We start from the raw sequence: 17701 nt of genomic DNA, 5'->3' as shown, positions 1-17701 counted from the left end.
AAATAAGATCAATTATTAGAGGCACTATAACAAACTTGTCTTAAGTGTGTAATGGAATAGAGTTGCCATGATCATTGGGGAAGATAATGGTGATCTGAGCAGAGACCATGACCTCGGGGTCTTTAAAAAAAAATAATATTTAGCAGAAATCTTTAATGTTGTACCAGATGATTATTGTTTTTAAACTTTTTATGATTTTGCCACGGACATGTTGTTAGTGTTCTTTACATGTTTTTCAGTGTCATATTGCACCTTATACCCAACTAACTTTATTAAAGTGTCCTCAACGGATGTTGGGATGTCCTCAAGGATGTTTATATTTTTAAAGTCCCTTTTAATATATTAAAAAAAAAATTTCATCTCATGTTCCTTTAACGATATTATTGAAATATTAAAAACTTCCCCAGAAAGTTTTCTGATGCACATAGCACTTGCTTTATGTCTTATAACAAGGTGAATTAACACAGAATTCACTTTTTCTTTTTTGTTGTGTGCACTTTATTTGGATATTAATGTTATGGTACAAGGCTTTGGATAACATGTTTTTGTTAAAAAGTTTAAAAGAAACTGCTGAAGTCTTTCTGTTATGATCCTATTTTTCCCCCTTAATTTCTCTCTCTCCCTCTCTCTCGCTCTCTCTCTCTTAAACTAAAGTCTTATTATTTTACGTGAAATTGCACAGAAGTAAATCTCTATCTTTGGAGATATTGTAGTACAAAAAAGGCCATTGAAGAGCTAAATTTTGAATTGATTTTGTGCATCTGAAAGAAAATATTTCTCTTACAAGTTGTGAGAATAAAAGGTGGAAGTCAAGTCTTTACTATTTTTTTATGTTTTACATAATTTACTAGTGTGTATTATTCCTAGTTTGCTGCTTATTAAGAAAGACTTCGGATGCTTGTGGCCTTTTCTTTTTCTTTTTAACTGTGTATTTAAGTGATTTTGGAAAGAGAGAAAGATTTATATTAAGAAGGATTTGTCTGTTATTTTAGTTTGTTCTGTTGTGTGCTATCCTTTGTTATAAATTATAAGTGATAGCAAGAGGTGATTTGCACTTCAGAATTTTTTTGTTTTGTTTTTTTGTCTGTTTAATTTTCAAAGAAACCACTCCCCATAATTATCTTGGAAAGACATTATAAAACCAAATTCAAGAAATATATTAACTTTTTTTCCTAAACTAGCACTCAACATGCAATACTTAAACTTGCCCATACTTTCAATGTATTAAAACAATCATGAGTGTGACTGTTCTATACGCTAGTATGTCTTAGTTAACTTTGTGTACATGCAGTTGGCAGTTGTGCTGGTTCTGTCAGCAGAATACTAAACAATACAAAGTCTAGCGGTGCTAATAAAATGAAGCTGTATTTTGTCATTTATTGTATTGGGTATTTATTGTCTGTAACAAAATAAAATTATCATTTCAATAGTAAACTAAATGAAACATCACACCAAGCATTTTTGTGTTTCGTTTTTTGCTTTACTTTGAAAGGCAAATATTTATCTCATACAGAATACAATAGAAATGTCACGTGAACAATAATACAATATAAAACAATAAAATGACCAATTACACAACATGACACAAGAAGCTCTGACCATAATAATAGTGTTCAGAAACAGCATTTCCACAGGCTTATTTTCAAAATATCTGTACTGGTTGCAACATAGGCTTACTGGAAAAACATGCCCACATTTTTGCAAAACTCGAAAAACATAGGCTATAAATACAATTAACTGCAGCTTCCTGAAATAAACACAAGTGGCAGTAAAACACCACTTATTCCCTTTCAAACAAATTATAATTACAGGTGCATTATCGATTAATAAAGACATGGATTTTCTGGTGTAGTAAACTAGCTTGGTAGCTGTGGTACAGCATTGCACTTGGAGTGTGCGTAGGCTACGCCAAAAATCCACGTCTACGTTTATGGTCACCGTGATTTTGTCAAGTAAGACATATTTTGTTGATCCTGGATCAATATTCCTGTCCCAAAATGTAGTCCTTACCCAATCCCTACCCCTAAACCTAACCCTACCTATAACTTTTCCCTAAAATCAGAGGGTAATGACAGGTGAATAACACTGATGTTTAAGTACTTGGTTCTAAGCCTTAACTTGACTTAAACTGTAAACTTGTCCCTCAAATTTGATTGGTTGATTGGAAAGTTGATCCTGGAACATGTGGTACTTGGTGAAATCACGTTCACCCTACGGGTCATATAAAAACTGGCTTTGGCTTGGAAAAGAGAGTTGGAGACGGAGTAGCTACTGTACTATTTGGAAAGCAATTCTTGCCGCTCACCATTCTCAAGTAAAGCATGGACGCTGACTGGTGCTCCCTTAATATGTTAATGACACGTTGTTGTTGTTGTTGTTTTGTGCGTACGTTGGTTCTCGGAGTATGAATCACATGTCGTAAGCACATTAGAGAAATTATCGTAAGATCAAATGTAGTCCTGTTTTCTATGCAATATATTTCACATGATGCAGAGCGCGTTTGGGTAGGCTATAAGTGTCGTGAAACTTGAGTCAACAATAAAAGAGCTCACAGACTTCATCAATCAATGAATCAATTTGAAATGGTATGGTTGCCTAGCAAATGTTTTTTTTTTTTTTTTCATAGAGGTTTTTTTCTCACGTTTAGGCCTAGGCTAGCTACTGTATGTGGTAGCCTACGTTATTTTCAACGCTACCGGACAGAACCATGGACAGAACTGCCACCATATGAACAAAACATCGCCAGATTCACGTTCATCTGTTTCAGATAAAAGTAAAACTGAACGAATGTGCTTTTATCGCCACTCACTGGACATTTTACTTTGAAAGTGAAAGTGACTTTGCCGTGAAATGTGCAAGAAGCAACATAATATCATTTTGCAGAAATGTCCCCAAAGGTACGTTTTTCCAATAAGCCTGGGTTGGATGGCTTTTTCTTTTTGTTCCAACTGATAAATGATCTGTAAAGTGTGTTTGAATGTTGAATATCAGATGATCACTTTCATGAAATCGATGTTCTGTCCTCTTGTGGTTCGTGCTGGTTCTAGTCTTCCCTTTGTCCAATAGCTGATTTTAAATCAGTTTATACCGTCTTTCCTTGGTACATAGACTCAATGGACAGCACTGGTGTTGTCTCTCATTTTTGTGAGTCGAAGACTGTTGAGACGAACTCCCAGAACTGTTGCACCAGATGCATATTGAATCTCTCTCAGTATGCCGATCCATTTCCTCTCGCCCTCATCATACCTGAACAAACATGAACCTTTTTATTTGAACATATCAAAAAATACCTGTAGGGCCTATATTAGTATATGCACAGTATATCAGTACCATATTAATGACTGGCTGATGTTGATTTATATTTAATTTTTTATTGTGTATGCTCATTTCAAAGTTCACTTGTAGCATTTAAACAAATACATTTTAGTGGTTTTAATTTATTTAAACAAAATAGTATAGAATTGTAATATTGCATCCCTTTATACACTATTATTCAAAAGACTGGGTTCAATATGATTTTTTAAATGAAATTATTAATACTTATATATAATTAAAGGTGCTCTAAGCGATGTCACGCGTTTTTTAGGCCAAAACATTTTTTGTCACATACAGCAAACATCTCCTCACTAACCGCTGGCTGCCTGTCCCCTGAACACACTGTAAAGAAACGCGATCTCTGTAGACACCCCAGGCTCCACAAACGGCAACAAAAACAAACTGGGCTAACCCGCTCCACGAAACATGACAAACAGTTCCAGCCAATCACCGACAAGAAGGACTTGGGGGCGGGGTTAGTGCGCGGATGAGGAGGAGGGAGGGTCTAGCTAGCCTCCGTTTTGTTTGACAATACTTTAAACGTCAACAAGAAGTGACGTCACCCGACATCGCTTAGAGAACCTTTAATGTATACAGCAAGGATGCGTTCAATTGATCAAAAGTGACAGTAAAGACAATAGTACAAAATATTTCTGTTTAAAAAAAACAAATCTGTTCTTTTGAGCGCTATTCATCAAAGTATCCTGAATTTTTTTTCACAGTTTGCACAAAAATATTAGTCAGCACAACAACTGTTCTGTTCATCATTTTGTAATAATAGGAAAGCAGCAAATCAACGTATTAGAATGATTTCTGGAGGATTATGTGACACTGCAGACGGATGCTGAAAATTCAGCTTTGCATCAGGAATAAATTACATTTTAAAATATATTAAAATAGAAAACTCAAATATAAATTTGATTACTGATTTTATTTTCGATCAAATAAATGCCGCCTTCTTTCAAAAACAAAAAAATCTCACCAACCCCAGATTTTTAAACTTAAATCGTCTCCCTTTACTTAAAGACTGATTGGTGTAGTGACCGAGCGCCTCACCTCCAGATGTCATTCATCTCCTCCGGCATGAGATCATCACTGCCCTCTTTGGGGAACATGGCAAAACCACCCGCAGCATAGAGGACACCACCCACAGTGACCAGGCTAAGAGAACTACGGTCCTGGGGAAACTCCACAAACTCGGACCACCTGTAAGATAGAGAGGGCTGTGGTTAAATATTAAGTTTAATGCAAGCTAATTGATGAGTTTCAATGTGTATCATAAAACTCAGATTATAATGCAGCAGGTTTTTAACGCATGTGTGCGGCCATGGGCCACGCTTACTTGTTGGTTTTGATGTCATAGACCTCAGCGCTGCCTGTAAGGCCAGTGTCCGTAACACCAGCTGCCACGTAGATCTTGTTTTTGTGGATGGTGACCCCAAAAAGTGAGCGTGCAGTATTTAATGGAGCCAGATCCATCCACTGATGCTTTTTAGTGTCATACGCACACACTCTATTCAAACACTCTCTACAAAATAAGACAAAAATATGTAACTGTGAGATATGTAACCCTGTACATACATTTCTTTCAAGATTATTTGAAGTAGAACTCTCTTTGTAACATTGTAATGTCTTTAATGTCACTTTTGATCAATTTAATGTGTCCTCGCAGAATAAAAGTATTAATTTCTTAAAATCGAACTGACCCCAAAAACTGTTTTCAACATAATAATAATAAGAAATGTTTCTTGAGCAGGAAATTAGCATATTAGAATGATTTCTGAAAGATCATATGACACTGAAGACTGGAGTAATGATGCTGAAAATTCAGCTTTTGACATCACAGGAATAAATTTTATTTTAAAATATACTCTAACATAAAAAAAGTTGTTTTAAATTGTAATAATATTTGACAATGTTAATGTTTATACTGTATTTTTGATCAAATACAGGCTTGCTAAACATAAGAGACTTCTTTCTTTTCTTTTTTGTACGTAATTATTCCAAAAACTTGACCGTAAGTGTATCATGTTATATGCATATTTCAAAACAGAAGCCAGAAATAGCTTATCAACTTACTTGTTCTCTCCCTTTCCTCCGATTACATAGATCATTTCATTATGAGACACTACTCCATGGCCATATACTGGGTAGGGAAGAGGATCCGACTCGGCCCATTTAAGATACCTTTAAAAAAAACAGGGCTACTTGAAGTATCTGGAAGATTCATGATTCAATAAACACAAAAGACAAATGTACTGCTGATCTTCAAATAATTAACGTGGCATCAGTACTTACTGTCTGTCATAAACCATAACTGTTTCCAGAATGTGTTCTCCTTCTTTCATTTCTTTCCCTCCAATCACAAAGATGACGTTTTCAGCCTCACCCATCCCGAACAGGAAGCGGGGGGAGGGCATGGGAGGCATACCCATCCAGTCCGATGTTGCAGGGTCAAACTGTATAATATATCAATTATAAAATTAGAGTTGAGTGGCTTTTAGTGCATGCTTGTTAGCTGTGAAGTCATTCTAAACATTGACAAAATAAACTTAAAATTACAAATTAAACATAAAAAAATCCAGTCTTTGTCCTACGGGAAAATTTATAAAAAATAATAATGATGACTTATCCTATACTATACAGATTTTTTCCAAGTCAAAAAATCTCTCTAGAATGAGAATGCCACTCCCTCTAATACTACTTGAAACCAGCTAGCAAATAACAAAACTAAAACCTCTTGGTTTTTCAAAAGTTTTGCCAAAGCTTTCAGGTTTCACAGAAAATATGTCAATGTCTGTTAACTGAGAAGTTATTCCCAACAAACACAAAGCGTTCCCTTAATGTTAGGGTATGGTTTCGGTTTGGATGTTTTTTTGGGAACCAATTACTAATCTTCTATAAACATTGCAGGGAGTGTGTGTGTGTGTGTGTGTGTGTGTGAGTACTAAATCAAGCGTAGCGTCAGTTCTGGCAGGTCACGTTAGTCAAGCTCGCATCAGCTGATCCACGTCTACCTGTAGGAATACGACGCCTAATACTGTATATATATATATAAGCTCCTTCAGTAGCCTATTATCAGCAGCTATCGCGTTTCTCGGGAGCAAATTACCCTCCTCCCTCCCCAGCTCCTCCTATCGTCAGTCAGGATTTGGCATTCTGATTACCCCTGAATCAGACTAAAATTAGCTAATTATGTTGTACATTAAAATTAATTAATGATATGTGCAATACATTCAAGTTGGATCTGTTCTGTTTACCCTAATGGGGGTTATTGCTGCTCTCCCTGCTCTTATCCATGCTAGGCTGCATGGATGCGCAGGGAGTTCTCGCCCAGAACAGAACCAAACCGCCAATCCAAACTGTATGCTAATTGGCTTTATGCCACAGCTTCACTACTTCCTGAACTTCAGCCAGCCCTTTGTTTCCTGTCTGTCATTATTGGACAAACTGATTAATCCAGGTGTACCTGGCCTCAGTAACAATAATCAGGCACACCTGGATTAATCAGTTTGTCCAATAATGACAGACAGGAAACAAAGGGCTGGCTGAAGTTCAGGAAGTAGTGAAGCTGTGCATAAAGCCTATTGTTAATCGTATTTGACGATAGTGGTCCTGACAGAATAACAACTTATCCACAATGTTGTTAATGGTTAGGTTTCAATGTTCAAATTGTGATGACTCCTGCCCTTGACTATGACTACTATATCCTGTCTTAAGTTTCATAGAAAATATATTATCAATACAGGACAGAAAACCAACCTTAACTTATATCCAAATATATTGGTAAATATAGTTGGGTAAGATGCAAACACACGCTGATCTGTTTACTAATGTTGTCAAAGATTTTTGTAGACCACACCACATAAACTTTACAGTGTGTAGAATGAATGATTCTGAGAAAAGAATGAATGAAAACTAGACTGCATTAAAGCAGTAAAGGGAAGGAAACTAGTCTTTTACCTGCAAAAAGTATGAATAGATCTGTTCGTCTTTGCTTTGCTCATCAAAAAAGAGTCCACCTGCCACAAATATCTGGTTTTCCTTTGTGACCAGACTGCAGTGGTTTTTAGGGATTTGGGTTGAGAGTGCCGCCACATAACAATCATTTCCCGTTGGGTCATAAGCCACCGATGCAGTGTCATTGATCATGAAGATCAAGTCTCTCAGGAACATCCCGAACCGCAGATTGTCATTCAAGATGCCTGGAAGTAGCTCCTCCTGCTCTTCTTCCTCCTCTTCATCTCCCTCCTTCTGTCCTTCCTCACCAGCACTCTTTTTGCTTTTGGTCTTCTTGACTTCTGGAAGCTTCCCAGCATGGGCGTCTTTGACCAGTTGCAGTTTCTTCATGATCTCTGGGTTCGAGCTCAACCATTCATGTTCCTCCACATTTTTGGTGAAGTAGTCCTGAGGAACCAGACGTAATCTGATGCAGTCCAGCAGACTCGGTAGGTCCTTCAGCCTCTTTTCTTGGTCATGTCCAACCCACTTGATCAAAGCCTCAAAAACGTCTTGCTCCGTTTCTACGTTCAAAGTGTCAGATGCAATAACGGCCGCCAATTCGCTTGGAGTCAGTTGCAGGAATTCTTCATCCCGGGCAATAAACTGGAAGCGCTCGCAAGCAAAGTTCCTCCCAGATATGGCTAGACGAGGACAATCCAGCATCAGTCCTAGTCGAAAAATCGCCAAACAGTTGCTCAAACTCAATCGCTTTTGCAGGAACGAGACACATACAGTGAAAATCGAGGGGATTTGAAGCATGTTGGCCAAAGCGAAGATGTCCTGCACGTTTTGCTCCGTCACGTTGATGTTCGAGGTGTAGAGGTACTTCAAGATCATCCCCATGACGCCAGGCTCCACATCCTCCAGTACGATCTCCTTCTGTTTACTCTCCTCCATACCTGACTTGAAGAAAGCTCTGAAGTACGAGCTGCAAGCGGCCAGGACCAAACGGTGGCATGGAAACTCTTTGTCTTTGATCTTCAACACGCAGTCAACCATCATATCGCTCTCCAGAAGATCGTATAGACCATCTTGCAGCAGGGTTTGCTGGTACATGCGTGGCTCCTCCATGGGATCTATAGGTATAGCCATATTGATCGCGTACTATCCCTAATGGTCAGTCAATGGCTAGTCCAGCGCTCTCTCTTCCGCACTTCTGTTAGTGGTTGAGAAAGAAGAGGCAGGGTTGAAACAGTTCCGCTTTGCTGTCAGGATTTCAGGCTTCATCAGCTGTCCCAGTGCTTCAACCAAACTCCAACTGGGGGCTATTTATAGATCCTTCACAAAGATGTGGAATCCATACTTGTACATGTGAAACACAACCCCCTGTCCTGTGCAACAGCTGACACACTTCCCCATGGGAAAGACAGCAGTCAGAAGAAGCACTGGCCTTCTGGGTGAGATCACAGGCCACTAGATAGGACCTTTATGAGATCATGAATCACCCTCTTGATTTATTATTTTTATAGACTATTTTATTGAGAATGGGTTATTTTATTAAAGGGATTCGCATCTTGTAATATTGCTTAAAATACTTAACTTTCCATACATTTGGTATCAAATATCCCACCCTGGAAAATGGACCAAAATTATAAATCGGTAACAATTTATTTTTAAGGCCGCATACGTTACATGTACTTACTATAGTAATTACAGTAAATTATGCATAATTACAAGCAAATAAACAACGTCACCTTAAAATGAAGTGTAACCAAATAATCTTATTATATATTCCAAAGCCTTTTGTGCTTGTTGACCTCTAGAAGTTATTGTATAAGTTGATGTTTTTATAAATTGGCTGAGCTGTTATCTGCATTTTCTATCATAACAAAAGTTAAAAATCAACTTACAATCATATATTATATTTAACCGTTTAAAGCATGAATGTTTCACCAATCATTATTAAATATTCTGGTCTTAAGCGACCCGAATCTATATCTAACACGGATGGATCTCTGCCTGTCACGATAATATAAAACTCTCCTGATATCAGAGTAACAATTACAGATAAATAAAATAAAGCATTTTTTTACCATCATCACTGTCCTCATCAGAGCTCATTTCCCAGGACATTCAGCATCTGGCTCATATTCAAGATCTCAAACATATTCTTAAAACTATACATTTTCAACATCTTCAAAATCAATATTTTAATCGCTGACAGCTTCTTCACTAGATCCACCATCAAGTGACAGTGACACTTATATTTGATTGCGTTCAGTACTTGCTCTGCAGTAAATCTGAGTAATTTCAAGTTTTGCTCATGATACTTCCTATTCTTTTGTTTTCTGCCTGCGGTTACATAGTGAAACGTTACTTCATCAATGTGTATCAGACATTGCCACTTTGTGGAATAAAGGTAAACTGCACTTATTCAGTCATCAAAGATTATTGTGCAGAAAAAATATGCTTACTGTTACACTCCTCGGGTCATTAGCAACCCTATACAATTTTTACAAAAAATGAAAGAGAAAACAAACATTCTTTTACCATTTTATTTTCTTGTAATATTGTTTATAATGAATTGATTGAGAAATACTAAAAAGGATGTCTAACTTTAAAAAATGAATGAGGAGGAGGCTAGTGAATGACATCCCGGGTCATTAAAGAGGGTTAAAAAACGAATACAAAATTATGAAGACAAAATATATATTATACATCAGGAGTCACTGATGAGAATATCAATAGTTTACACGTGGTCATTGGTTACCTTAACGGTTGAACAAATAGAGCTTATGCCAGTTAATATAAATATCCTAGAGTGAAAAGGGTTTCATTACATCAAAGATCTTGAATGTTCTCAATGGCATTCATGCTTTTGTGAAGAGTCACAGTTTAATTTAAGCAACCATGTCCTCTGTGATCTCTGAGAGACTCTGTGATCAATCTCTGTCAATAAGAACTTTACCATTTCCTTTTACAGTAATTTGAAACATGAAAAGTTTCGAAAAGAACTAGCAAGCTGACAAAGAGACATACACATGGTCATTAATGAAGATTATTTTAATATATATTACAACTTCATAAAATAATCTTTTGTGATCTTCAGTCCATTATTTTAATTTGAAGGGTTAGTTCACCCAAAAATTAAAATTCTGTCATCAATTACTCACACTCATGTCATTCCAAACCCATAAGTTTTTCGTTCATCTTCAGAACACAAATGAAGATCTTTTTGATGAAATATGAGAGACTATGCAACTACCACATTCAAGCCCCAGAAAGTAAAGACACCATTAAAGTAATCCATGTGACTCAAGTGGTTTAACCTCAGTTTTATGAAGTGACGCAAGTTCTTTGTTTGCACAAAAACCCCCCACAATTTACCACTTTTTTACAAAGTAACTCGTACGTCACGTTCACAAAACGTCTCCACTCACGTCAACATAGCATGTATGCATCGTGGTGCTCTCGTGAACGTGCATTGGAGATTCATATTTTGTAAATAAAGCGCAAACAAAGCACTTACGTCACTTCATGAAATTGAGGTAAAACCATTGGATTCACATGGATTACTTTTATGATGTCTTTACCTTTACCACATTACCTTTCTGGGGCTTGAAAGTGGTAGTTCCATAGGCTATCAATGGAGGGACTTTTTAGGGGTGAACTAACCCTTTAAGCACATATTTTCAACCTCAGGCAGTAATAACCTCTATGAACACTGGGTATTTGTATTTCATTTAAATTAAAACTTGGTTATAAAATTAGTAGTAATAAAATCCATCCTCTATGTTTTTAACTACAAAGCACTCATTTGAAAATCCTATTACATGTAAAACTGTAATGTCTGTAATGTTGAGAAATTCTGTGAAAATGTAAATAGTGGTTTCGATTGCAGCATCTTACCTTACAGTCCTGTTATTAAACATTCTTTCTCCCTATTTCTAGACTATGGTACACACAATGTGTAAGAAAACCATTCCGTTAAAATAAAAATAAAAAAATGTAACCATCATGTGTAATCTCTACTCTGCCTTTTGCTTGTTCGGGTCCACAGGCTGGGTGGCAGCAGCGTCCATCTGGGTGGTGCTGGGGTCTGTGGAAGTGGGTGCAGGAACAGGGGCTGGAGGGGGGATGGGGATTGGGATTGGGATTGGGTCTGGATCGTCAATCAAAGCCTGTCTTCTTTCCTTTTCCTTGATCAGCTGAATCAAGCAGTAGGTGACGAACATCACAGTAATGGTGGTGAAGGGGAAACCTGACAAACAAAATACAGTTTGATAAACATCAAATCTTTTAGTTTTTAAAATGCATTTAAATTGCTCAAGTACCACCTCAGTACTTTACCTTTAAGTAACAATCTATTTGCAACCAGTTTGGCAAATTCAAGACTGTTCAGGGCCAGGACATTGTAAAGGACGATTGTCCAGAAGTTGAAGGTATTAAACACAGCCCTGATCCTGCGCGACATAGAATCTGATATCGCCATCTGTTGGTGGAAGGAAACATTTATAGACTTGTTTACATTACCAGTAATTTAACATTTAACCACCAGGTGGAGCACTAGAGGACCTTTTTAGCACAAAAAAATAATAATATTTAACCACTAGAGGGAGCCCTGAAGCACTAATTATCATTAGCACTTTAAATTGAGTAGGCTACCTGACTACAACCAGCAAATTATTACTGGTCATATTTCTTTAACTTACCTCAATTGAAATAAAAGGTTCCATGGAGAAGAGTTGTGTGGTCCACAATTCAAAATTAAGGCCAAAGCAGTTTAAGAAAGACCAGATGAAAACCACCCAGCTTGGTCCCAGCCAGAGGGCCGTGATGCCAAACGTGCACAGAGAGGCTATCAGCTCATCCAAAACGTTCTCATGTTTTCCGCCTAGATAGTTATAAACATACCTGTGGAGATGACAGCATTCTTTGTTAAAATTCTGATGCTTGAAAGCATTGTGTTGCTTAAAGGGTTAGTTCACCCAAAATCATTTACTTCCCCTCAAGTTGTTCCAAACCTGTATGAGTTTCTTTCTTCCGTTGAACACAAAAGAAGATATTTTGAAGAATGTTGATGTTGGTAATCAAACATTTAACGGTGATCCGTAGTCATTGACTTCCATAGGAGAAAAAACACTATGGAAGTCAATGGCTAGTCAACTGTCTGGTTACCAACATTCTTTAAAATATCTTCTTTTGTGTTCAACTGAAGAAAGAAACTCATACAGGTTTGGAACAACTTGAGGGTGAGTAAATGATGACAGAATTTTCATTTTTGGGTGAACTTTCCCCTTTAAAAGTCTGATATGTAACAATGTCAATCATACTTGCATAGAAATTCGTTTATTCCTCGATCAAAGTGTCTGTAAAAAATGGAATGGTTTTCATTTTTAGAATGATGAATATAGGTTTGTTTTACTGACTATATCAAAATCAATTTATGAAAAATTAAAAAAAGACAACAAATTGAAAGGGCTGACTCACGTCTCAGAGAAAACATAAAGCATTGTAATGCATTTCGGGGGTTTGGGAGGGTCCAGGTAATCCAGTCTTGATACTGTGTTTATCACTCCAAACATCACTGCCGCTTTCACCCAATCATACACCAGATTTAAGTAGGCCAATCCAACTGAATAGTGTAAGAAGAGAAAGGCTATGGTGGTCTTTTGGACATTGATCAACTTGAGCAAAGTGAATACTAACACACACATGCTTACCGAGGGCCCAGTCAGAGATGTGTTTAAGGAGCTTCATGTCATTAGGAATGGTCAGAATGTACATGAAGTGAAAGAGGACTGCCACTATCATAATAACCCCCAGGTGTAGCAGGGCCTGGATGGAAATGTTCCACATCTCCCCGTCCTTCCTTGTCAGGTCAGGGTTATTGGCCTGGTGGGGTGTCAAAGGGCAACGCTATTTATTTGGAAAATAATCAAACCACCATTTCATTCAGTAAATTTAGTTACAGACCTGAATGTAGAACTTGTCGAAGGTCATGATGGGTCCGAAGTAAAAGAAGGGGAGGTAAAAGTTGTACTTGAGAAGCTCCAGGATGCTGTAGTTTCCATCTTTTCTCTCACAGTTCTCAAGAGCAAAACTCATACAGCGCATGACGGTGAAACCACAGCCGCCGTAGAACAGAAGAGGACGGAGATCAAAATTGCCAGTCACAAAACCTGCCTGAAAGATGAGCCATCTCAAATGAACACAATCATAATCACAAATAATAATAATGATATGTATTTTTCATTGTATTTTATGTTTCTTTTATTTTAATAATGAATAATGAGAATGATTATTTTTATTAAAATAAAAAACAATGATTATCATTATTGTCTTCATCCTCATTTATAAACATTTAGATTTCATTTTTTTTATTTTAATAATAATAACAATATACAATAGTAATAGTAATTAATGACAATATGGTATTGTTTATTTTATTTTATTATTTATTAAATAAAATTTATAATTTAAAATATATTATAACATTTATAAAAACATGTTTTACTACTACTACTAATAATATACAAAAGTAATAATTATAAATTATAATAATGTTATTTATTTTTAGTTTATTTGCTTATTTATTTTAAATAGAAAGTTATGATTAAAAATGTATAACATTTATAAACATTTTATTTGTTTATTTTTATTAATAAAATATATCATTAAATATTTATAGCATTTATAAACATTTAGATTTAATTTATTTTCATTTTAATAATAATAATATACAATATTAAAAACAATTATTATAATAATATTTATTGTTTATTTTAAAATTACAATTCATAATTAACAAATTATATTTATAACATAAACATTTAGATTTCTTTCCATTTAAAAAAATAATAACAATAATACCAAATGGTGATGACCATTATATATTATAGCTTTACTGTAGCACTATTTACATTTTTATATTTTGACAGTGTCAGTGACATGCCTGCCAGGAAATGAAGGGCTCCATTTTGAAAGTAGCCAATGTAGTGAGTCCAGCAACGAAGCAGAGCCATCTGAGCTTGACCAGAGAGATGCTATAGAGCAGCACACAGTGAGACAGGATGAGCATGACGTAAGCCCAGCCCATACTGCTGAAAACTGCCAGCATACCGTACACCATGAACACCAGAGATCTGTACTGTGGGATGGGGAAAAAAATGAGAGAATGAGCCTCTCAGGTTGGCCGTACGGAGTGATACATTTAGTCAATAGTGTCACATGTAACACAGATGTGTCTGGACTTTCAAGAGCCACCTGCGGAGCCAGCAAGGAGCAGATCTTGGCAAAGATCACATGACCTGAGAGTGCAAAGATGATATGCACTCTGAAGGTGGAGAACCACATCATCCACTCAACGTCAGCTGTATCCTGCAGAGCGACAGTGATGAATCAGAGTCCACATTCACAACTTTATTTAGATCCAGTATGAAATTATACATACAAAATCTCACCATCTTTCTGCCAGAGTAGTACCATCCTGGCTGAACACTGGTCTTGAAGGTTTTTTTGTTGGAATTTGCTGAATAAAGAATCATAAAGTCATGTAATGCTCTGATTAAAAGATGTAAATACATGGATGCAAAAAACATTGATATTATTACTAGCGCTGTCAAACCGATTAATCGTGAATAATCGCATCAAACATAAAAGTTTGTGTGTTGTGTGTATATATATATATATATATATAAACTTTTATGTTTAGATGTGATTCATCGATTTGACAGCACTAATTATTATACTAAATGCAAATTTAGTAGTTTCTGTCATAAACCCACAATAATACCTTTCAGTCATTTAATTCTGCAAAAACATAGATGTGTATATGAATGCAGAAAACTGCATTTTCAATTATGTTATTACTGTATATTGAATGCAAATGCAATTTTTTTATCATAAACCCACAATAGTACCTTTCTCTTTCTCTTCTCTTTCTCTGTTCAGTCTCTTGGTATATTAATACTGACATATGATCCCACTGCGTACTTTGCATAGCTTTCTGAGGCAAGCGAATAGCTGTGCTGTCTTTTTCCTCATACAGTAAACTGTAGTGTTATTTCTTTGCTCTGTAAAAAGTGATCAGTTGACTGAGGAAACCCGTTGCCTCAAAGTGATTAAGTAAATAAACTTTGATTTAATTAAGTTAAGTGTTTGTTAAGTAATTGAAAAAATTAAGTTAAGTGAACTTGACAATTTCACATAACTTTTTTTTTCAATTATGCATGAAATTTATTTAATCATGTTAAGGCAACTGGTTTCCTCACTTTTTTATCATCTGATCACTTTTTACAGTGTGGTTGTATATGCATTTATGAGTGAAAAAATGAGCTCAGGTGGATGTTACAGTAAAATGGTAAAAGCCTCACAGAAACCACTCCAGAAACTTTATTCTTACAGTGACATCATGTTAGGGTCCCATCAGAACATATGTTCATATACTTACAGCTGGACACGTCAAATATCCATCTGGCAGCCCAGAGCATTGCCATACACAGCACCACATTATACATGTAGAGCTCGTACCTCGGAAGAGCTGCTTTGACCCCCATTGTACACAGGACAACCTAAGAGAGTTTGGAAAGGTGCAGTTTGAATGAAGAAACAAATCTGGTGTCAAATTTGGCCATTAAAATATTTCCCAACCAAGACAGCCAATGAGTGCTTAAGATCCTACTTAAAACATACCTTGGTAATTGGTAATCTACTATGGGATGAAAGAAATATTGCAATGTTACTGTAGCTCAACTTGTAGAACATGGCGTTAGCAATAGCAAGGTCATAGGTTCGCTTCACAGGGAGCACATAAATTGATAAAATGTATGCTGTGAATGTTTGTAAATCTGTAAATGGATAAAAGTCTGTTAAACTGCATAAATATAAATTGCATCAGTCCACTTTAGACATTCTACTAACTATAAGCAACTTAGCAGGTACTATACATCAACTAACTCTCATTAATTAGCAACTACACATTGTTTAGGGTTAGTTGACAAGTGCATGCAAAGTCACTTATAGTCAGAAGAATGTCTGTAGGAGGATCATCACAATAAAGTGTTTGCAGATATTAAGCAGACAGTCTACTATTGAGAATTTGATCTTTCTGGGCAGGGCAGAAGTTTCCAATGATTTGAATTGTGTGAGCAGGAAGCATCTACACTATGTGAGAGCATGCTATTTTTAGCTAAGCTATTTTCTGCTCTCATTGTATTGACTGAAGCATCACTTTTACATTTCAGCCAAATGCTGTCTTTTCTAACCAGCAGATTATTCTTTTGTCTATTTATCTTCTAATAATTTAAAGGCATAAACTCAAATAACAAGGTCTGCTTTGTTGTGATGTTTGTTATTGTGAGATTTCACCTGAAGAACCATGCTAGTAAATTAGCAGATTATTACTTGGTTAAATGTTAGCGTGTCATGCACTGCATGGAGGTGCCAAGCAGATTTTAGAAACACCTATTGTACTAACCTTGAGCACAGCAATGCCACCGTAACCCAAAGGGCCTTTGAAATACTGAAAAATCCACTTGAACTTAAAATAATCACAAAAATGTATAGAAAAGATCAGCAAAATAATAGTCTAATGCATCCTCTCTGTTTCTACAAGGTGTCAGTTGGGCGCACACACTGCCTGTTGGGCAGTTGCGGACAGTTAAAGGTGAACAGGAGATGTATTTATATTCATCTGAAGCTGCCCATTGGGGGGCGGACCCATTGTGCCATGTTGTATCAATAGAAACAGGCTTGGACCTCCATTGCTTGCATACTGAATGTCCTACATAAGAAATAGAAGATGGGTTAGAAAAAGTATGTAACATAAATATATACACACAATTATAAAAGGAAACATTATAGGCTATGAAACATTTATATAAATATACAATAAATATATGAAACATAAAACCTTACCTGAGAAGCATGGGTTTGCAATATCAAGTTTTGCTTTTGTTAAGACTGAAATCACTGGTTTCCCATAGGTCAGGGGTCAACTAGAGAAGGCATGTTAGGTAATGGTAGCCTAAAGTAAACTCTGATAAGATATAAGCTACTGTATATAAAGGTCTTGGACAAATCTTTTACACTGCCTACCACTTGTGCATGAGCCTAGCATATTATTAAAGAGCTCTTTGCTAATACAGAGCGCTGTTACAGTCCCTGAATGTAACTGAAATGTATTTTAGGCTATTACTTGTTTAACAGCCTTTAAGAAAAGCCAGGAGCCCCGGCATACATTCACACACTTCCACACCTGTTTCTGTCAGGGTCAAGGCTGTTTTTGGATGATCATATTTGCTTGACAATTTGGGCTGGGGCACCTATCTATCTTCAAACCTAAATAAACACCATTCCATCCAAAAATAAAACATGTTCATCTTAGCTCATCTTAAATCTTAGTTACCTAGTTCTAAATTAAGCCATTGTCTATGCACTGTAA

At 36.3% G+C, this 17701-nt stretch overlaps 2 protein-coding genes across 2 annotated transcripts; both read right to left on the bottom strand.

Moving 5' to 3' along the window:
• Positions 1-2821: 2821 nt before the first annotated feature.
• Positions 2822-8626, bottom strand: klhl40b (kelch-like family member 40b). Its single transcript, XM_056248870.1, has 6 exons — positions 7279-8626; positions 5614-5774; positions 5395-5502; positions 4658-4843; positions 4372-4521; positions 2822-3246 (listed from the first exon to the last, which is right to left on the bottom strand). Exons 1-6 carry the CDS (start codon positions 8407-8409, stop codon positions 3111-3113), a joined length of 1872 nt encoding a protein of 623 aa, XP_056104845.1. The 5' UTR covers positions 8410-8626; the 3' UTR covers positions 2822-3110.
• A 2635-nt stretch (positions 8627-11261) lies between these two features.
• Positions 11262-16939, bottom strand: hhatlb (hedgehog acyltransferase like, b). Its single transcript, XM_056248871.1, has 12 exons — positions 16736-16939; positions 15710-15830; positions 14721-14788; positions 14524-14637; positions 14209-14407; positions 13234-13439; positions 12981-13152; positions 12748-12892; positions 12591-12626; positions 11970-12171; positions 11608-11749; positions 11262-11518 (listed from the first exon to the last, which is right to left on the bottom strand). Exons 2-12 carry the CDS (start codon positions 15813-15815, stop codon positions 11286-11288), a joined length of 1623 nt encoding a protein of 540 aa, XP_056104846.1. The 5' UTR covers positions 15816-15830; positions 16736-16939; the 3' UTR covers positions 11262-11285.
• Positions 16940-17701: the final 762 nt, after the last annotated feature.

Source organism: Rhinichthys klamathensis, unplaced genomic scaffold (assembly GCF_029890125.1).
Source record: "Rhinichthys klamathensis goyatoka isolate OS25496 unplaced genomic scaffold, OSU_Roscu_1.1 h1tg000059l_1, whole genome shotgun sequence".
Taxonomy (NCBI): Eukaryota; Metazoa; Chordata; class Actinopteri; order Cypriniformes; family Leuciscidae; genus Rhinichthys; species Rhinichthys klamathensis.
Note: the sequence above shows the minus strand (reverse complement) of the source record. Positions and strands in the feature narration are given on the sequence as shown.

Coding starts and splice junctions, on each gene's coding strand:
- klhl40b (XM_056248870.1), bottom strand. CDS start 8,409: ATGGCTATACCTATAGATCCCATGGAGGAGCCACGCATGTACCAGCAA. Junction 5,503..5,613: donor GTTATGGTTTATGACAGACA/GTAAGTACTGAT, acceptor TTTTTTTTAAAG/GTATCTTAAATGGGCCGAGT. Junction 4,844..5,394: donor GGAGGAAAGGGAGAGAACAA/GTAAGTTGATAA, acceptor CTTATTTTGTAG/AGAGTGTTTGAATAGAGTGT.
- hhatlb (XM_056248871.1), bottom strand. CDS start 15,815: ATGGGGGTCAAAGCAGCTCTTCCGAGGTACGAGCTCTACATGTATAAT. Junction 12,893..12,980: donor CATCTCTGACTGGGCCCTCG/GTAAGCATGTGT, acceptor TACACTATTCAG/TTGGATTGGCCTACTTAAAT. Junction 11,519..11,607: donor AAATAGATTGTTACTTAAAG/GTAAAGTACTGA, acceptor TTTGTTTGTCAG/GTTTCCCCTTCACCACCATT.